This window comes from Scyliorhinus torazame, chromosome 29, assembly GCF_047496885.1.
Source record: "Scyliorhinus torazame isolate Kashiwa2021f chromosome 29, sScyTor2.1, whole genome shotgun sequence".
Classification (NCBI taxonomy): Eukaryota; Metazoa; Chordata; class Chondrichthyes; order Carcharhiniformes; family Scyliorhinidae; genus Scyliorhinus; species Scyliorhinus torazame.
This window is the reverse complement of record NC_092735.1, coordinates 1181631-1202837: the sequence shown is the minus strand read 5'-3', so window position 1 is coordinate 1202837 and position 21207 is coordinate 1181631. Positions and strand designations below refer to the sequence as shown.

Here is a 21207-nt window from a genome sequence, read left to right as displayed (position 1 = left end):
TCCCTGGTGCTGTGAGGCGTTAAAAAGCAATCCTGCACAGGAACAGGTTCCTTGGCTCGCCAAGCCTGTACCGGCCAGAATTCTCAGCACTTCCTTGTTCCGTATCCCTCTATTCCCGTCCTATCCGTGTGTTTGTCAAGATGCCTTTTGACTGGCGTTAATGTATCTGTTTCCACAACCGCCCCTGGCCACGCGTTCCAGGCTCTCACCACCCTCTGCGTAAAAAACCTGCCTCGCACATCTCCTTTGCCCCATGGACTTTAAACCTGTGCCCCCTGGTGACTGACCCTCCCCCCCGGGAGAGACCCGCCCATCCACTCTGTCCCTGCCCCTCACAATCCTGCAGACAACATTCCTGTATCCACAGGACAGGTCTTTGTGCCGATGGTCAAAGGGACAGGTTTAAACGGGGAGATGTTTAGGGAGTTTCAAAGCCGAGGGTCCGGGTAGATGAAGGCATGACGTCGGGGAGTGGGCGGAGCCTGGGGCGGGGCTCGGGGAGTGGGCGGAGCCTGGGGCGGGGCCCGGGGAGTGGGCGGAGCCTGGGGAGTGGGCGGGGCCGAATGGCGGAGCGCGGGCGAGGGGCCGAATGGCCTCTTCCTGTCGCGGTGTTGCTATGGTAACCCACCGCATTTAAGCTGTCAGCAGAAAAGTGGCCCTCCCCTTTCAGACTAATAATCATTCACCTTTAAACCCGCCCCGCCCGCTGGCTTCGCCCCCTCCCCGGGCCCCGCCTTCCGGGCCCCGCCTCCTCTCCGGGCCCCGGGCCCTCCCCCGGCCCCACCCTCACCACAGGCCCGGGCCCCGCCTTCCGGGCCCCGCCCCCTCCCCGGGCCCCGCCTTCCGGGCCCCGCCCCCTCCCCGGGCCCCGCCGCTGGGCCCCGCCCCCTCCCGCCTTCCGGGCCCCGCCCCCTCCCCGGGCCCCGCCCCCTCCCCCGGCCCCACCCTCACCACAGGCCCCGCCCCCTGCTGGCCCCGCCCCGCGATGCTGCTCTCGGGCTGCGGCCGCCTCCTGGGCCGCGGATCGGTGAGTGGCCCCTCAGAGCTCAAAATAACCCCAATCAACCGGGGGGGGGGAGGGGAGAACACCTGAGAGCTGGGGGAGGGGCCTGTGACTGGGGGAGGGGCCTGTGCCCGGGGGAGGGGCCTGTGACCGGGGAAACTGACTATGGGAGGGGCCTGTGGGTGGGGGCTGAGACTGGAGGAGGGGCCTGTGGATGGGGGCCAGGCCTGTGGATGGGGGCGGGGCCTGTGACCGAGGGAGGGGCCTGTGACCGGGAAACTGACTATGGGAGGGGCCTGTGACTGTGGGAGGGGCCTGTGGATGGGGGAGGGGCCTGAGACTGGGGGAGGGACTGAGACTGGGAGGAGCCTGAGACTGGGGGAGGGGTCTTTGACTGGGGGTGGGGCTTAAGACTGAGGAGGGGCCTCAGACTGGGGGAGGGGCCCTGAGACTAGGGGAGGGGCCAGGGACTAGGGGAGGGGCCTGAGACTAAGGGAAGGGCCTGAGACTGGGGGAGGGGCCTGACACTGGGGGAGGGGCCTGAAACTGGGGGAGGGGCCTGTGACGGAACAGGCCCTTCGGCCCTCCTAGCCCGTGCTGACCATGCTGCCCGACTAAACTACAATCTTCTACACTTCCTGGGTCCGTATCCCTCTATTCCCATCCTATTCATATATTTGTCAAGATGCCCCTTAAATGTCCCTATCGTCCCTGCTTCCACTACCTCCTCCGGTAGTGAGTTCCAGGCACCCACTACCCTCTGCGTAAAAAACTTGCCTCGTACATCTACTCTAAACCTTGCCCCTCTCACCTTAAACCTATGCCCCCTAGTAATTGACCCCTCTACCCTGGGGAAAAGCCTCTGACTATCCACTCTGTCTATGCCCCTCATAATTTTGTAGACCTCTATCAGGTCGCCCCTCAACCTCCTTCGTTCCAGTGAGAACAAACCGAGTTTATTCATCCACTCCTCATAGCATATGGAGGGCAGCTTCCGTACCAGGCAGCATCCTGGTAAATTTCCTTTGCACCCTTTCCAATCTTTCCACATCCTTCCTATAATGAGGTGACCAGAACTGCACACAATACTCCAAATGTGGTCTCACCAGGGTCATGCTCTCAAACCCCCTGTTAATAAACGCGAACACATGATAAGCCTTCTTCACGGCTCTGTCCACTTGAGTGGCAACCTTCAGAGATCTGTGGACATGAACCCCAAGATCTCTCTGTTCCTCCACATTCCTCAGAACCCTGCCGTTGACCCTGGAATCCGCATTCAAATGTTTTCTACCAAAATGAATCACCTCGCACTTATCAGCGTTAAACTCCATCTGCCATTTTTCGGCCCAGCTCTGCATCCTATCAATGTCTCTTTGCAGCCTACAACAGCCCTCCACCTCATCCACTACTCCACCAATCTTGGTGTCATCAGCAAATTTACTGACCCACCCTTCAGCCCCCTCCTCCAAGTCATTGATAAAAATCACAAATAGCAGAGGACCCAGCACTGATCCCTGTGGTACACCGCTGGTAACTGGTCTCCAGTCTGAAAATTTTCCATCCACCACCACCCTCTGTCTTCTATGTGATAGCCAGTTACTTATCCAATTGGCCAAATTTCCCTCTATCACAAACCTCCTTACATTCTTCATGAGCCGACCATGGGGAAGCTTATCAAACTTTAGACTTACTAAAATCCATGTATACGAGATCAACTGCTCTACCTTCATCTACACACTTAGTCACCTCCTCAAAGAATTCAATCAAATTTGTGAGGCAAGACCTACCCTTCACAAATCCGTGTTGACTATCCCGGATTAAGCTGCATCTTTCCAAATGGTCATGAATCCCATCCTTCAGGACCTTTTCCATTATGTTCCCGACCACCAAAGTAAGACTAACTGGCCTGTAATTACCACGGTCATTCCTATTCCCTTTCTTGAACAGAGGAACAACATTTGCCACTCTCCAGTCCTCTGGCACTATCCCCGTGGACAGCGAGGACCCAAAGATCAAAGTCAAAGGCTCTGCAATCTCATCCCTTTCCTGCCAAAGAATCCTTGGGTATATCCCATCTGGCCCAGGGGACTTGTCGACCCTCAGGTTTTTCAAAATTGCTAATACATCCTTCCTCAGAACATCTACTTCCTCCAGCCTACCCACCTGAATCACACTCTCATCCTCAAAAATATGGCCCCTCTCCTCTGTGAACACTGAAGAAAAGTATTAATTCAACGCCTCTCCTATTTCTTCTGACTCCATGCACAAGTTCCCACTACTGTCCTTGACCGGCCCTAACCTCACCCTGGTCATTCTTTTATTTCTCACATAAGAGTAAAAAGCCTTGGGGTTTTCCTTGATCCGACCCGCCAAGGACTTCTCATGCCCCCTCCTAGCTCTCCTAAGCCCTTTTTTTAGCTCATTCCTTGCTACCTTGTAACCCTCAAGCGACCCTACTGAACCTTGTTTTCTCATCATACATAGTCTTCCTTTTTCCTCTTGACAAGACATTCAACCTCTTTTGTGAACTATGGTTCCCTCACACGTCCATTTCCTCCCTGCCTGACAGGGACATACCTATCAAGGACACGCAGTATTTGTTCCTTGAACAAGCTCCACTTTTCATTTGTGCCTTTCCCTGACAGTTTCTGTTCCCATCTTATGCTCCCTAATTCTTGCCTAATCGCATCATAATTACCCCTCCCCCAATTATAAACCTTGCCCTGCCGTATGTCCCTATCCCTCTCCATTGCAATAGTGAAAGACACTGAATTGTGGTCACTATCTCCAAAGTGCTCTCCCACAAACAAATCTAACACTTGGCCCGGTTCATTACCCAGTACCAAATCCAATGTGGCCCCCCCCTCTTGTCGGCCTATCCACATATTGTGTCAGGAAACCCTCCTGCACACACTGTACAAAAACTGCCCCATCCGAACTGTTCGACCTATAGAGGTTCCAATCAATATTTGAAAAGTTAAAGTCACCCATGACAACTACCCTGAGACCTCCACACCTATCCATAATCCGTTATGCAATTTCTTCCTCCACATCTCTATTATTATTTGGGGGCCGATAGAAAACTCCTAACAACGTGACCGCTCCTTTCCTATTTCTAACTTCGGCCCATATTACCTCAGTAGGCAGATCCCCTTCAAACTGCCTTTCTGCAGCCGTTAAACTATCCTTGATTAACAATGCAACTCCGCCACCTCTTTTACCACCTTCCCTACTCTTACTGAAACATCTATACCCCGGAACTTCCAACAACCATTCCTGTCCCTGTTCTAACCATGTCTCCGTAATGGCCACAACATCGTAGTCCCAAGTACCAATCCACGCTCCAAGTTCACCTACCTTATTCCGGATGCTCCTTGCATTGAAGTAGACACACTTCAACCCACCTTTCTGTCTGCCGGTACACTCCTGCGACCTTGATACCCTCCTCAGTACCTCACTCCTCTCGACACTGGCTTCTGGGACTCAGCTCGTTTTCCCAGCCCCCCGACAAATTAGTTTAAACCCCCCCCGAAGACCCATAGCAAATTTCCCTCCCAGGATATTGGTGCCCCTCTGGTTCAGGTGCAAACCGTCCTGGCTGTGCAGGTCCCACCTTCCCCAGAATGTGCTCCAATTATCCACGTACCTGAAACCCTCCCTCCTACACCATCCCTGCAGCCACGTGTTTATCTGCACTCTCTCCCTGTTCCTCACCTCACTGGCACGTGGCACCGGTAACAAACCAGAGATGACAACATGGTTTGTCCTGGCTCTCAGCTTCCACCCTAGCTCCCTAAATTCCAGTTTTAAATCCCCGTCCCTTCTCTTACCTATGTCGTTGGTACCGATGTGTACCACGACTTGTGACTGCTCCCCCTCCTCTTTAAGGATTCTGAAAACACGGACCGAGACGTCACGGACCCTGGCACCCGGGAGGCAACATACCATCCGTGAGTCTCTTTCGCTGCCACAGAACCGTCTGTCTGTCCCTCTAACTATCGAGTCCCCAATAACTATTGCTCTCCTGCTCCCCCTCCTTCCCTTCTGAGCCACAGGGATGGACTCAGTGCGGAGATCCGTTCACCGTGGCTTACCCCTGGTAGGTCGTCCCCCTCAACAGTATCCAAAACGGTATACATGTTACTAAGGGGAACGACCACAGGGGATCCCTGTACTGACTGCTTCCTCCCAGCCCCTCTCACCGTCACCCATCTCCTTGATTCTTGAAAGAATCTACATCCCTGAAGCTACTATCTATGACCGCCTCTGCCTCCCGACTGATCCAAAGTTCAACCAGCTCCAGCTCCAGTTCCCTAACGCGGTTTCTGAGGAGCTGGAGATGGGTGCACTTCCCACAGGTGAAATCAGCAGGGACACTGACAGCGTCCCTCACCTCAAACATTCTGCAGGAGAAACATTGCCGGTCCTGAATTCCTTTCAACTGACATTTGTCAGCCTCCCACATGTCAGATGTTGATTTACCCTCAAACATCCGCCCACAATCTATGTTCTTCAGTTCCCGCCTGATATTGTTATAATTAGCCTTCCCCCAATTTAGCACATTCACCCTAGGACCACTCTTATCCTTGTCCACCAGCACTTTAAAACTTACTGAATTGTGGTCACTGTTCCCGAAATGCTCCCCTACTGAAACTTCTACCACCTGGCCGGGCTCATTCCCCAATACCAGGTCCAGGACAGCCCCTTCCCCAGTTGGACTGTCTACATATTGTTTTACGAAGCCCTCCTGGATGCTCCTTACAAACTCTGTCCCATCCAAGCCCCTGGCACTAAGTGAGTCCCAGTCAATATTGGGGAAGTTGAAGTCTCCCATCTGTTGTTTATACTCCTTTCCAAAATCTGTCTACCTATCTGCTCCTTTATCTCCCACTGGCTGTTGGGAGGCCTGTAGTAAACCCCCAACATTGTGACTGCACCCTTCTTATTCCTGATCTCTACCCATATAGCCTCACTGCCCTCTGAGGTGTCCTCCCGCAGTACAGCTGTGATATTCTCCCTAACCAGTAGCGCAACTCCGCTTCCACTTTTACATCCCCCTTTATCCTGCCTGAAACATCTAAATCCTGGAACGTTTAGCTGCCAATCCTGTCCTTCCCTCAACCAGGTCTCTGGAATGGCAATAACATCATAGTTCCAAGTACTAATCCAAGCTCTAAGTTCATCTGCCTTACCCATAATGCTTCTTGCATTAAAACATATGCACTTCAGGCCACCAGACCCGCTGTGTTCAGCAACTTCTCCCCGTCTGCTCTGCCTCAGAGCCACACTGTCCCTATTCCCTAGTTCTCCCTCAATGCTCTCACCTTCTGACCTATTGCTCCCGTGCCCACGCCCTGCCATACTAGTTTAAACCCTCCCGTGTGACACTAGCAAACCTCGCGGCCAGGATATTTATGCCTCTCCAGTTTAGATGCAACCTGTCCTTATACAGGTCACACCTGCCCCGGAAGAGCTCCCAGCGGTCCAGATAATGGAAACCCTCCCTCCTACACCAGCTGTTTAGCTACGTGTTTAGCTGCTCTATCTTCCTATTTCTAGCCTCACTGGCACGTGGCACAGGGAGTAATCCCGAGATTACAACCCTCGAGGTCCTGTCTTTTAACTTTCTGCCTAGCTCCCTGAACTCCGGCTGCAGGACCTCATGCCCCTTCCTGCCTATGTCGTTAGTACCAATATGTACAACAATCTCTGCCTGTTTGCCCTCCCCCTTCAGGATGCCCTCTACCCGTTCGGAGACATCCTGGGCCCTGGCACCAGGGAGGCAACATACCATCCTGGAGTCTCTTTCACGTCCACAGAAGCGCCTATCTGTGCCCCTGACTATAGAGTCCCCTATTACTATTACTCTTCTGCGCTTTGACCCTCCCTTCTGAACATCAGAGCCAGCCGTGGTGCCACTGCTCTGGCTGCTGCTGTTTTCCCCTGATAGGCTATCCCCCCCGACAGTATCCAAAGGGGTATACCTGTTCGAGAGGGGGACAACCACAGGGGATTCCTGCACTGACTGCCCTTTCTGGTGGTCACCCATTTCTCTGCCTGCACCTTGGGTGTGACCACATTTACATAACTGCGATCTATGACGCTTTCCGCCACCTGCATGCTCCTAAGTGCATCCAATTGCTGCTCCAACCGAACCATGCGGTCTGTGAGGAGCTCCAGTTGGGTGCACTTTCTGCAGATGAAGCCATCCGGGATGCTGGAAGCCTCCCGGACCTGCCACATCTCACAGTCAGAGCACTGCACCCCTCTAACTGACATTGCATCAATTATTTAGTGAAGTTTCTGTTAACTACGTGTTTTCTAGCACTAGATTTCTAATATAAATGCGAAAGCTAAATACAGTACTCTCCGATCTCTGGCTTAGATACCCCTCTGAATTATAATTAAGTAATTATGTCTAATTAGTTTAACAATGCTTAATTTTTAAATTTAGTGTAGATTGCCAATCTTTTATTCGTATATAAGGAGCAAGAGGGTAACTAGAGAAAGGATTGGCCCACTCAAAGAGAAAAGAGGGAATTTATGCGTGGAGTCAGAGGAAATGGGTGAGATTCTTAATGAGTACTTTGCATCGGTCTTCCCCAAGGAGAGGGACATGACGGATGTTGAGGCTAGGGATGGATGTTTAAATACTCTAGGTCAAGTCAGCATAAGGAAGGGGGAGGTTTGGGGTATTCTAAAAGGCATTAAGGTGGACAAGTCCCCAGGTCCGGCTGGGATCTATCCCAGGTTACTGAGGGAAGCGAGGGAAGAAATAGCTGGGGCCTTTACAGATATCTTTGCAGCATCCTTGAGCACAGGTGAGGTCCTGGAGGACTGGAGAATTGCTACTGTTGTCCCTTTGTTTAAAAAGGGTAGCAGGGATAATCCAGGGAATTATAGACCTGTGAGCTTGACGTCAGTGGTAGGCAAACTGTTGGAGAAGATACTGAGGGATAGGATCTATTCACATTTGGAAGAAAATAGATTTATCAGTGATTGGCAGCATGGTTTTGTGCAGGGAAGGTCATGTCTTACAAACCTAATACAATTCTTTGAGGAAGTAACCACGTTAATTGATGAGGGAAGGGCTGTAGATGTCATATACATGGACTTCAGTAAGGCGTTTGATAAAGTTTCCCATGGTAGGTTGATGGAAAAAGTGAAGTCGTATGGGGTTTAGGGTGTACTAGCTAGATGGATAAAGAACTGGCTGAGCAACAGGAGACAGAGAGTAGTGGTGGAAGGGAGTGTCTCAAAATGGAGAAAGGTGACTAGTGGTGTTCCACAGGGATCCATGCTCGGACCACTGTTGTTTGTGATGTACATAAATGATCTGGACGAAGGTATAGGTGGTCTGATTAGCAAGTTTGCAGATGATACTAAGATTGGTGGAGTTGCAGATTTAAGGGAGATGTGCGTGGAAAGTTTTTTACGCAGAGGGTGGTGGGTGCCTGGATCGCTTTGCCAGCGGAGGTGGTAGAGGCGGGCACAATAGCATCATTTAAGATGCATCCAGACAGATATATGAACGGGCGGGGAACAGAGGAAGGTAGATCCTTGGAAAATAGGCGACAGGTTTAGATAAAGGATCTGGATCGGCGCAGGCTGGGAGGGCCGAAGGGCCTGTTCCTGTGCTGTAATTTTCTTTGTTCCTGTTCTAACCTGCCAATCAGGTCACAGCTTTACAGTGAAGTCACTTCAGTCCCCCCGCCGACACACAATTTGAACAGATAATAAAAATAAAAATGAATAAAAATCACTAACAAAGAACAAAGAACAAAGAAAAGTACAGCACAGGAACAGGCCCTTCGGCCCTCCAAGCCCGTGCCGACCACGCTGCCCGACTGAACTACAATCTTCTACACTTCCTGGGTCCGTATCCCTCTATTCCCATCCTATTCATGTATTTAACCTTCCCAGGTTCTCAGATGCTCTCTGGTTCTCTCCCTGCAGATTAAAAGTTACATACGAGAAGAAAGAGAGAGAACAAAACAGTAGGGAAAAAGCACCTTCTCCCACTCTGCACCGAATTACCAAGTTCCAAATTCCCGCTCTGGATGTGTCTCACTCCAGCTGTACCTCCTTCACTTGCGCAAAGCTTGAGACTGGGGGAGGGGCCTGAGACTGGGTGAGTGGCCTGAGACTGAGAGAGGGGCCTGTGACTGGGGGAGGGGCCTGAGACTGGGGGAGGGGCCTGAGACTGGGGGAGGGACCTGAGACTGGGGAGGGGCCCAGAGACTGTGGAGGGGCCCAGAGACTGGGGGAGGGGCCTGAGACTGGGGGAGGGGCCTGTGACTGAGGGAGGAGCCTGAGACTGGGGGAGGGGCCTGAGACTGGGAGGTGCTTGAGTCTGAGGAGGGGCATGAGAAAGGGGAGGGGCCTGAGACTGGGGAGGGACTTCAGACTGGGGGAGGGGCCTGTGAATGAGGGAGGGGCCTGAGACTGGGGGAGGGGCCTGAGACTGGGGAAGGGACCTTAGGCTGTGGGAGGGGCCTGTAACTGGGTGAGGAGCCTGAGACTGGGGGAGGGCCCTGAGACTGGGGGAGGGGCCTGAGACTGTGGGAGGTGCCTGAGACTGGGGGAGGTGCTTGAGTCTGAGGAGGGGCATGAGAAAGGGGAGGGGCCTGAGACTGGGGGAGGGGCTTGAGACTGGGGGCAGTGCCTGTGACTGAGGGAGAGGCGTGAGACTGGGGGAGGGGCCTGTGAATGAGGAAGGGGCCTGAGACTGGGGGAGGGGCCTGTGAATGAGGGAGGGGCCTGAGACTGGGGAAGGGACCTTAGAATGGGGGAGGGGCCTGTGACTGGGTGAGGAGCCTGAGACTGGGGGAGGGGCCTGAGACTGTGGGAGGTGCCTGAGTCTGGGGGAGGTGCTTGAGTCTGAGGAGGGGCATGAGAAAGGGGAGGGGCCTGAGACTGGGAGAGGGGCTTGAGACTGGGGGCGGGGCCTGTGACTGAGGGAGAGGCGTGAGGCAGGGGGAGGGGCCTGTGAATGAGGGAGGGGCCTGATACTGGGGGAGGGGCCTGTGGCTGGGTGAGGAGCCTGAGACTGGGGGAGGGCCCTGAGACTGGGGGAGGGCCCTGAGACTGGGGGAGGATCCTGAGGTAGGCCACAGATCAGAACTAATTGAACTAATTGAATGGCGTGACAGGCTGAAGGGCTAAATGACCTACTCTTGTTCGTATTCCCGTATTTACCACAATGTTCTCAAATCTGGGAACTATCTTTTTTCCTCGTGCAACGACGATACTTTAATATTGCATTTATGAAGGTTTACTGCACTGCCTTTGCTCTGAGACGTATAAGCTTGTTTGCTTAAACTTGGCCTTCAGGCTTGGTGGTTGGAAACTGGCCTGTCCATTTTCTTTTTTTTTTTTTAAATAATATTTTATTGAAAATTTTTGGTCAACCAACACAGTACATTGTGCATCCTTTACACAACATTGTAACAATACAGATAATAATGACCTTTTTAAATTTAAACAAAAACAACAACAAATAAATAAATATTAAATAACAAAAAATAAAAACTAGCCCTAATTGGCAACTGCCTTGTCTCAGGCCACCCCCCCCCCCCCATCCCTCCCCCCCCCCCCCCCCCCCCCCAAGTCCTGGGCCGCTGCTGCTGCCTTCTTTGTTCTCCCCTATCTATCTTTCCGCAAGATATTCGACGAACGGTTGCCACCGCCTAGTAAACCCTTGAGCCGACCCCCTTAGGACGAACTTAATCCGCTCTAACTTTATGAACCCCGCCATATCATTTATCCAGGTCTCCACCCCCGGGGGCTTGGCTTCTTTCCACATTAGCAGTATTCTGCGCCGGGCTACTAGGGACGCAAAGGCCAAAACATCGGCCTCTTTCGCCTCCTGCACTCCCGGCTCTTGTGCAACCCCAAATATAGCCAACCCCCAGCTTGGTTCGACCCGGACTCCTACTACTTTCGAAAGCACCTTTGTCACCCCCATCCAAAACCCCTGTAGTGCCGGGCATGACCAAAACATATGGGTATGATTCGCTGGGCTTCTCGAGCACCTCGCACACCTATCCTCCACCCCAAAAAATTTACTGAGCCGTGTTCCAGTCATATGTGCCCTGTGTAATACCTTAAACTGAATCAGGCTTAGCCTGGCGCACGAGGACGACGAGTTTACCCTGTTTAGGGCATCTGCCCACATCCCCTCCTCAATCTCCTCCCCTAGCTCTTCTTCCCATTTCCCTTTTAGTTCGTCCATCATAGTCTCCCCTTCGTCTCTCATTTCCCTATATATATCCGACACCTTACCGTCCCCCACCCATGTCTTTGAGATGACTCTGTCCTGCACCTCTTGTGTCGGGAGCTGCGGGAATTCCCTCACCTGTTGCCTTGCAAAAGCCCTCAGTTGCATATACCTGAATGCATTCCCTTGGGGCAACCCATATTTCTCGGTCAGCGCTCCCAGACTCGCAAACTTCCCATCCACAAATAGATCTTTCAATTGCGTTATACCTGCTCTTTGCCACATTCCATATCCCCCATCCATTCCCCCCGGGGCAAACCTATGGTTGTTTCTTATCGGGGACCCCCCCAGTGCTCCGGTCTTTCCCCTATGTCGTCTCCACTGTCCCCAAATCTTCAGTGTAGCTACCACCACCGGACTCGTGGTATAGTTCCTTGGTGAGAACGGCAATGGGGCTGTCACCATAGCCTGCAGGCTGGTCCCCCTACAGGACGCCCTCTCTAATCTCTTCCATGCCGCTCCTTCCTCCTCTCCCATCCACTTACTCACCATTGAAATATTAGCGGCCCAATAATACTCACTTAGGCTCGGTAGTGCCAGCCCCCCCCTATCCCTACTACGCTGTAAGAATCCCTTCCTCACTCTCGGAGTCTTCCCGGCCCAAACAAAACCCATGATACTCTTTTCTATCCTTTTGAAAAAAGCCTTCGTGATCACCACCGGGAGACACTGAAACACAAAAAGGAATCTCGGGAGGACCACCATCTTAACCGCCTGCACCCTCCCTGCCATTGACAATGCTACCATATCCCATCTCTTGAAATCTTCCTCCATCTGTTCCACCAACCGCGTCAAATTTAGCCTGTGCAATGTGCCCCAATTCTTAGCTATCTGGATCCCCAGGTAACGAAAGTCTCTTGTTACCTTCCTCAACGGTAGGTCTTCTATTTCTCTACTCTGCTCCCCTGGATGCACCACAAACAGCTCACTCTTCCCCATGTTCAATTTATACCCTGAAAAATCCCCAAACTCCCCAAGTATCCGCATTATTTCTGGCATCCCCTCCGCTGGATCCGCCACATATAGTAGCAGATCATCCGCATATAAAGATACCCGGTGTTCTTCTCCTCCCCTAAGTATTCCCCTCCATCCCTTGGAACCTCTCAGCGCTATCGCCAGGGGCTCAATCGCCAGTGCAAACAGTAATGGGGACAGAGGACATCCCTGCCTTGTCCCTCTATGGAGCCGAAAATATGCCGATCCCCGTCCATTCGTGACCACACTCGCCACTGGGGCCCTATACAACAGCTGCACCCATCTAACATACCCCTCTCCGAACCCAAATCTCCTCAACACCTCCCACAGATAATCCCACTCCACTCTGTCAAATGCTTTCTCGGCATCCATCGCCACTACTATCTCCGTTTCACCCTCTGGTGGGGCCATCATCATTACCCCTAACAACCTCCGTATGTTCGTGTTCAGCTGTCTCCCCTTCACAAACCCAGTTTGGTCCTCATGAACCACCCCCGGGACACATTCCTCTATTCTCATTGCCATTACCTTGGCCAAGACCTTGGCATCTACATTGAGGAGGGAGATTGGTCTGTAGGACCCGCATTGTAGCGGATCCTTTTCCTTCTTTAAAAGAAGCGATATCGTTGCTTCTGACATAGTCGGGGGCAGTTGTCCCCTTTCCTTTGCCTCATTGAAGGTCCTCGTCAGTAGCGGGGCGAGCAAGTCCAAATATTTTCTGTAAAATTCAACTGGGAATCCGTCCGGTCCCGGGGCCTTTCCCGTCTGCATGTTCCTAATTCCTTTCACCACTTCCTCTACCGTGATCTGTGCTCCCAATCCCATCCTATCCTGCTCTTCCACCTTGGGAATTTCCAGCCGATCCAAAAACTCCATCATTCTCTCCCTCCCATCCGGGGGTTGAGCTTCATACAATTTTTTATAAAATGTCTTAAACACTTCATTCACTCTCTCCGCTCCCCGCTCCGTCTCTCCATCTTCGTCTCTCACCCCCCCTATTTCCCTCGCTGCTCCCCTTTTCCTCAATTGGTGTGCCAGCAATCTGCTCGCCTTCTCTCCATATTCATACTGTACACCCTGCGCCTTCCTCCATTGTGCCTCTGCAGTGCCTGTGGTCAGCAAGTCAAATTCCACATGCAGCCTTTGCCTTTCCCTATACAGTCCCTCCTCCGGTGCTTCCGCATACTGTCTGTCCACCCTCAAAAGTTCTTGCAACAACCGCTCCCGTTCCTTACTCTCCTGCTTCCCTTTATGTGTCCTTATTGATATCAGCTCCCCCCTAACCACCGCCTTCAACGCCTCCCAGACCACTCCCACCTGAACCTCCCCATTGTCATTGAGTTCCAAGTACTTTTCAATGCATCCCCTCACCCTTAAGCACACCCCCTCATCCGCCATTAGTCCCATGTCCATTCTCCAGGGTGGGCGCCCTCTTGTTTCCTCCCCTATCTCCAAGTCTACCCAGTGTGGGGCATGATCCGAAATGGCTATAGCCGTATATTCCGTTCCCCTCACCCTCGGGATCAATGCCCTACCCAACACAAAAAAGTCTATGCGTGAATAGACTTTATGGACAGAGGAGAAAAACGAGAACTCCTTACTCCTAGGTCTACTGAATCTCCACGGGTCCACCCCTCCCATCTGCTCCATAAAATCCTTGAGCACCTTGGCTGCTGCCGGCCTCCTACCAGTCCTGGACTTCGACCTATCCAGCCTTGGTTCCAACACCGTGTTAAAGTCTCCCCCCATTATCAGCTTTCCGGTCTCTAGGTCTGGGATGCGTCCTAGCATTCGCCTCATAAAATTGGCATCGTCCCAATTCGGGGCATACACGTTTACCAACACCACCATCTCTCCCTGTAATTTGCCACTCACCATCACGTATCTGCCCCCGTTATCCGCCACTATAGTCTTTGCCTCGAACATTACCCGCTTCCCCACTAATATAGCCACCCCCCTGTTTTTCGCATCCAGCCCCGAATGGAACACCTGCCCTACCCATCCTTTGCGCAACCTAACCTGATCTATCAGTTTCAGGTGCGTTTCCTGTAACATGACCACATCTGCTTTAAGTTTCTTAAGGTGTGCGAGTACTCGTGCCCTCTTTATCGGCCCGTTAAACCCCCTCACGTTCCACGTGATCAGCCGAGTTGGGGGGCTTCCCACCCCCCCCCCCTTGCCGGTTAGCCATCATCTTTTTCCAGCTTCTCGCCCAGTTCCCACGCGGCTGTATTTCTCCCAGACGGTGCACCCCCGCCCATCCTTTCCCGTACCCACTCCCCCCTTTCCCCAGCAGCAGCAACCCAGTAATTCCCCCCTCCCCCCCCCCCCCGCTAGACCCCCCGCTAGCGTAATTACTCCCCCCATGTTGCTCCCAGAAGTCAGCAAACTCTGGCTGACCTCGGCTTCCCCCCGTGATCACGGCTCGCCCCGTGCGGCGCCCCCTCCTTCCTGCTTCTCTATTCCCGCCATAATTATCATAGCGCGGGAACCAAGCCCGCGCCTCTCCCTCGGCCCCACCTCCCATGGCCAACGCCCCATCTCCTCTCCCTCCCCACCTCCCCCCATCACCACCTGTGGGAGAAAGAAAAGTTACCATACCGCAGGATTAATCATACAATCCCTCTTCGCCCCCCCCCCCCCCCCCCACTCGTCCCACCACTTTGTCCAAACGTTCATTTTCGTAGTCCAATCATTCCAATTTTTCTTCTACAATAAAAGTCCACGCTTCATCCGCCGTCTCAAAGTAGTGGTGCCTCCCTTGATATGTGACCCACAGTCTTGCCGGTTGCAGCATTCCAAACTTTATCTTTTTTTTGTGAAGTACCGCTTTGGCCCGATTAAAGCTCGCCCTCCTTCTCGCCACCTCCGCACTCCAATCTTGATAGACGCGGATCACCGCGTTCTCCCATTTACTACACCGAGTTTTCTTCGCCCATCTAAGGACCATTTCTCTATCCTTAAAACGGAGAAATCTCACCACTATGGCTCTGGGAGCTTCTCCTGTTCTCGATCCTCGCACCATAACTCGGTATGCTCCCTCCACCTCCAACGGACCCGTCGGGGCCTCCACTCCCATTAACGAGTGCAGCATCGTGCTCACATATGCCCCGACGTCCGCCCCCTCCACACCTTCAGGAAGGCCAAGAATCCTCAAGTTGTTCCTCCTTGCGTTATTTTCCAGTGCCTCCAACCTCTCCACAGATCGTTTCTGGTGTGCCTCCTGTATCTCCGACTTCACCACCAGGCCCTGTATGTCGTTTTCATTCTCTGCTGCTTTCGCCTTCACGACCCGAAGCTCCTGCTCCTGGGTCTTTTGTTCCTCTTTCAGCCCTTCAATCGCCTGTAATATCGGAGCCAACAACTCTTTCTTCATTTCCTTTTTTATCTCCTCCACGCAGCGTTTCAAAAACTCTTGTTGTTCAGGGCCCCATATGAAACTGCCACCTTCCGACGCCATCTTGGTTTCTGCTTGCCTTCCTTGCCGTTGTTCCAAAGGATCCGCTGCAATCCGGCCACTTTCCTCTCCTTTTTCCATCCGTGTCCAGGGGGAACACCCTTCTGGTTTACCGCACGGTGTTTTCAGCCGTTAAAATTGCCGTTGGGGCTCCTATCAAGAGCCCAAAAGTCCGTTTCACAGGGAGCTGCCGAAATGTGCGACTCAGCTGGTCATCGCCGCACCCGGAACGCCTGTCCATTTTCTGAGACTACAGGATGGTAACTGCCTCCCTGGCTTCTCGGGGTCTGGGCAATTATACCTTTGTTATTCTTTGATTATGCCGTCTGTGTGCACATCAGTTTGCCGCTGTCAACCTCCTTGACTGTACATTAACATGGGTATAGGGACTTCCGGGTGCGGCGATGACCAGCTAAGTCGCACGTTTCGGCAGCTCCCGGTGGAACGGACTTTTAGGCTCTTAATAGAAGCCCCATCGGCAATTTTGACGGCAAATAACACTGTGCGGTAATCCAGAAGGGAATCCCCCCTGGACACGGATGGAAAAAAGAGAGGAAAGTAGCCGGATTGCGGTGGATCCTCAAGAGCAGCGGCCAGGAAGGCAGGCACAAAGCAAGATGGCGTCGGAAGAAGGCAGTTTAATATGGGGCCCTGACCAACAAGAGTTCCTGCGGCGTTGCGTAGATGAACTCAAAAGGGAGATGAAGAAGGAGCTGTTGGCCCCGATATTACAAGCGATTGAGGGGCTAAAGGAGGAGCAAAAGACCCAGGAACAGGAGCTTCGGGTCGTGAAGGAAAAGGCTGCTGAGAATGAGGACGACATACAGGGCCTGGTGGTGAAAACGGAGATCCACGAGGCACAACACAAAAGGTGTGTGGAAAGGCTGGAGGTGCTGGAGAACAATGCGAGGAGGAAGAACTTAAGGATTCTTGGTCTTCCCGAAGGTGCAGTGGGGGCGGACGTTGGGGCATATGTGAGCACGATGCTGCATTCGGTAATGGGATCGGAGGCCCCGACGGGTCCGCTGGAGGTGGAGGGAGCTTATCGAGTTATGGCGCGAAGACCGAGGGCTGGAGAAATTCTTCGAGCAATAGCTGTGAGATTTCTCCGATACAGGGACAGAGAGATGGTCCTCAGATGGGCAAAGAAAACTCGGAACAGTAGGTGGGGGAATGCGGTGATCCGCGTGTATCAAGATTGGAGTGCGGAGGTGGCGAGAAGGAGGGCAAGCTTTAATCGGGCCAAGGCGGTGTTGCATAAAAGGAAGGTCAAATTCGGAATGTCGCAGCCGGCAAGACTGTGGGTCACACATCTAGGGAAACACCACTACTTCGAAACGGCAGACGAAGGGTGGACATTTATTGTCGAGGAGAAGCTGGAGTGAGCGGGCCAGAAAATGAACGTTTGGGACAAAAGGTGGGGGGGGGTGAATTTGTGGGATGAAGGGGGGAAAAGGGGGAAGAGAAGACTTCCCAGATTGTTAAACCTTCGACCCTGTAACTTCTCTCTCTTCCCCATGTCGTGGGGGAGAGGGTGAGGGAGGATGAGGAGCTGTGGGCGCCGGCCATTGGGGGTGGGGCCAAGTGGGAAACGCGGGCTTTGTTCCCGCGCTATGGTAATCATGGCGGGAACAGGGAAGCAGGCACAGTGTGAGCCGAGGTCACGGGGGGAAGCCGAGGTCGGCCAGAGTTTGCTGACTTCTGGGAGCAACATGGGGGGTGCAATTACGCTAGCTTGGGATCTAGCGGGGGGGGGGGGGATGGGTGGTTAACTGGGTTGCTGCTGCTGGGGAGAAGGGGGAGCTGGTATGGGAGGGGGGGTCGGGGCGGGGGGGGTGCCGCCTGGGGGGGGATACAGCTACGTGGGAACCGGGTGAGGAGCTGGATTGAAAAAGGAAATGGCTAGTCGTCAAGGGGGGGGGGGGGGTAAAGAGTCCCCCAACCCGGTTGATCACGTGGAATGTGAGAGGGCTGAACGGGCCAATTAAGAGGGCACGGGTACTCGCACACCTAAAGAAACTTAAGGCAGATGTGGTTATGCTTCAGGAGACGCATCTGAAACTGATAGACCAGGTCAGACTACGCAAAGGATGGGTGGGGCAGGTGTTTCATTCGGGGCTGGATGCAAAAAACAGGGGGGTGGCTATACTAGTGGGGAAGCGGGTTATGTTTGAGGCAAAGACTATAGTGGCAGATAGTGGGGGCAGATGCGTGATGGTGAGTGGCAAACTGCAAGGGGAGGCGGTGGTCTTGGTAAACGTGTATGCCCCGAACGGGGATGATGCCAATTTTATGAGGCGTATGTTAGGACGCATCCCGGACCTAGAGGCGGGAAAGTTGGTAATGGGTGGAGACTTTAATACGTTGCTGGACCCAGGGCTGGAATGATCGAGGTCCAGGACCGGAAGGAGGCCGGCTGCAGCTAGGGTGCTTAAGGATTTTATGGTGCAGATGGGAGGAGTAGATCCCTGGAGATTTAGCAGGCCTAGGAGTAAGGAGTTTTCGTTTTTCTCCTATGTACATAAAGTATTTTCATGAATAGATTTTTTTGTTTTGGGAAGGGCACTGATCCCAAAGGTGACGGGGACGGAGTACACGGCTATAGCCATCTCGGATCATGCTCCACACTGGGTGGACCTGGAGATAGGGGAAGAAAAACAACAGCGTCCACCCTGGAGAATGGACATGGGATTATTGGCAGATGAGGGGGGGTGTTTAAGGGTGAGGGGGTGTATTGAAAGGTACTTGGAAATTAATGATAATGGGGAGGTACAGGTGGGAGTGGTCTGGGAGGCACTGAAGGCAGTGGTTAGAGGGGAGCTGATATCTATTAGGGCACATAAAGGAAAGCAGGAGGGTAGGGAAAGGGAGCGGTTGTTGAAAGAACTGCTGAGGGTGGACAGACAATACGCGGAGGCACCGGAGGAGGGACTATACAGGGAAAGGCAAAGGCTACATATAGAGTTTGACTTGTTGACTACGGGCATTGCAGAGGCACAATGGAGGAAGGCACAGGGTGTACAGTACGAATATGGGGAGAAGGCGAGTAGGTTGTTGGCCCACCAACTGAGGAAAAGGGGAGCAGTGAGGGAGATAGGGGGGGTGAGAGATGAGGAGGGGGAGATGGAGCGGGGAGCGGAGAGAGTGAATGGAGTGTTCAAGGCATTTTATGAAAGATTATATGAAGCGCAGCCCCCGGACGGGAAGGAGAGAATGATGTGCTTTCTGGATCAGCTGGAATTTCCTAAGGTGGAGGAACAGGAGAGAGTGGGGCTGGGAGCACAGATTGAGACGGAGGAGGTAGTGAAAGGGATTGGGAGCATGCAGGCGGGGAAGGCCCCGGGACCAGACGGATTCCCAGTTGAATTCTATAAGAAATATTTGGACTTGCTGGCCCCGCTACTGATGAGAACCTTTAATGAGGCGAGGGAAAGGGGGCAGCTGCCCCCGACTATGTCAGAGGCAACGATATCGCTCCTCCTAAAGAAGGAAAAAGACCCGCTGCAATGTGGGTCATACAGGCCCATTTCCCTCCTGAATGTGGATGCTAAGATCCTGGCCAAGGTAATGGCAATGAGGATAGAGGATTGTGTCCCGGGGGTGGTCCATGAGGACCAAACTGGGTTTGTGAAGGGGAGACAGCTAAATACAAATATGCGGAGGCTGCTAGGGGTAATGACGATGCCCCCACCAGAGCGGGAAGCGAAGATAGTGGTGGCGATGGATGCCGAGAAAGCATTTGATAGAGTGGAGTGGGATTATTTGTGGGAGGTGTTGAGATTTGGCTTTGGGGACGGGTATATCAGGTGGGTACAGTTGCAGTATAGGGCCCCGATGGCGAGCGTGGTCACGAATGGACGGGGGTCTGACTATTTCCGGCTCTATAGAGGGACGAGGCAGGGATGTCCTCTGTCCCCGTTATTGTTTGCACTGGCGATTGAGCCCCTGGCCATAGCATTGAGGGGTTCCAGGAAGTGGAGGGGAGTACTTAGGAGGGGAGTATCTCTATATGCGGACGATTTGTTGCTATATGTGGCGGACCCGGCGGAGGGGATGCCAGAGATAATGCGGATACTTGGGGAGTTTGGGGATTTTTCAGGGTATAAACTGAACATGGGGAAAAGTGAGTTATTTGTGGTGCACCCGGGGGAGCAGAGCAGAGAGATAGAGGATTTACCGTTGAGGAAGGTAACAAGGGACTTCCGGTACCTGGGGATCCAGATAGCCAAGAATTGGGGGACATTACATAGGCCTAATTTAACACGGTTGGTGGAACAGATGGAGGAGGATTTCAAGAGATGGGACATGGTGTCCTTTTCATTGGCAGGTAGGGTGCAGGCGGTTAAAATGGTGGTCCTCCCGAGATTCCTTTTTGTGTTCCAGTGCCTCCCGGTGGTGATCACGAAGGCTTTTTTCAAAAGAATTGAGAAGAGCGTTATGAGTTTTGTGTGGGCCGGGAAGACCCCGAGAGTGAGGCGGGGATTCTTGCAGCGTAGTAGGGACAGTGGGGGGCTGGCACTACCGAGCCTAAGTGAGTACTACTGGGCCGCCAATGTTTCAATGGTGTGTAAGTGGATGGGAGAAGGGGAGGGAGCGGCGTGGAAGAGAATGGAGAGGGCGTCCTGCAAGGGGACTAGCCTGCAAGCAATGGTGACGGCGCCGTTGCCGTTCTCACCAAAGAAATACACCACAAGCCCGGTGGTGGTGGCTACATTGAGAATTTGGGGGCAGTGGAGACGGCATAGGGGAGGGACGGGAGCTTCGTTGCGGTCCCCGATAAGAAACAATCATAGGTTCGTTCCGGGGAGAATGGATGGGGGATTTGGAGCATGGCAAAGAGCTGGGGTAGTACAATTAAGAGATCTATTTGTAGATGGGACGTTTGCGAGTTTGGGAGCGCTGACGGAGAAATATGGGTTGCCCCAAGGGAATGCATTTCGGTATATGCAATTGAGGGCTTTTGCGAGGCAACAGGTGAGGGAATTCCCGCAACTCCCGACGCAGGAAGTGCAGGATAGAGTGATCTCAGAGACATGGGTGGGGGACGGTAAGGTATCAGACATATATAGGGAAATGAGGGACGAGGGGGAGATCACGGTAGATGAGCTGAAAGGGAAATGGGAAGAAGAACTGGGGGAGGAGATTGAGGAGGGGCTGTGGGCGGATGCCCTGCGTAGGGTAAACTCATCGTCCTCGTGTGCCAGGCTAAGCCTGATACAATTTAAGGTGCTACACAGGGCGCATATGACTGGAGCACGGCTTAGTAAATTTTTGGGGGTAGAGGATAGGTGTGCGAGATGCTCGGGAGGCCCAGTGAATCACACCCACATGTTCTGGTCATGCCCGGCACTACAGGGATTTTGGGTGGGGGTGGCAAAGGTGCTTTCGAAGGTGGTGGGGGTCCGGGTCGAACCAAGCTGGGGGTTGGCTATATTTGGGGTTGCAGAAGAGCCGGGAGTGCAGGAGGCGAGAGAGCCTGACGTGTTGGCCTTT

The 21207-nt window shown here is 53.1% G+C and overlaps 1 protein-coding gene across 1 annotated transcript in view; it reads left to right on the top strand.

Annotated features, from left to right (window-relative positions):
* Positions 1-962: 962 nt before the first annotated feature.
* LOC140403809 (cytochrome b-c1 complex subunit 2, mitochondrial-like) overlaps positions 963-21207 on the top strand; it is a 168019-nt gene continuing 147774 nt past the window's right edge. Inside the window, exon 1 of the mRNA XM_072491965.1 lies at positions 963-1027. Coding sequence (XP_072348066.1) covers positions 986-1027 — 42 coding nt within the window. The 5' untranslated portion in view covers positions 963-985. The remainder of the gene's footprint in view (positions 1028-21207) is intronic.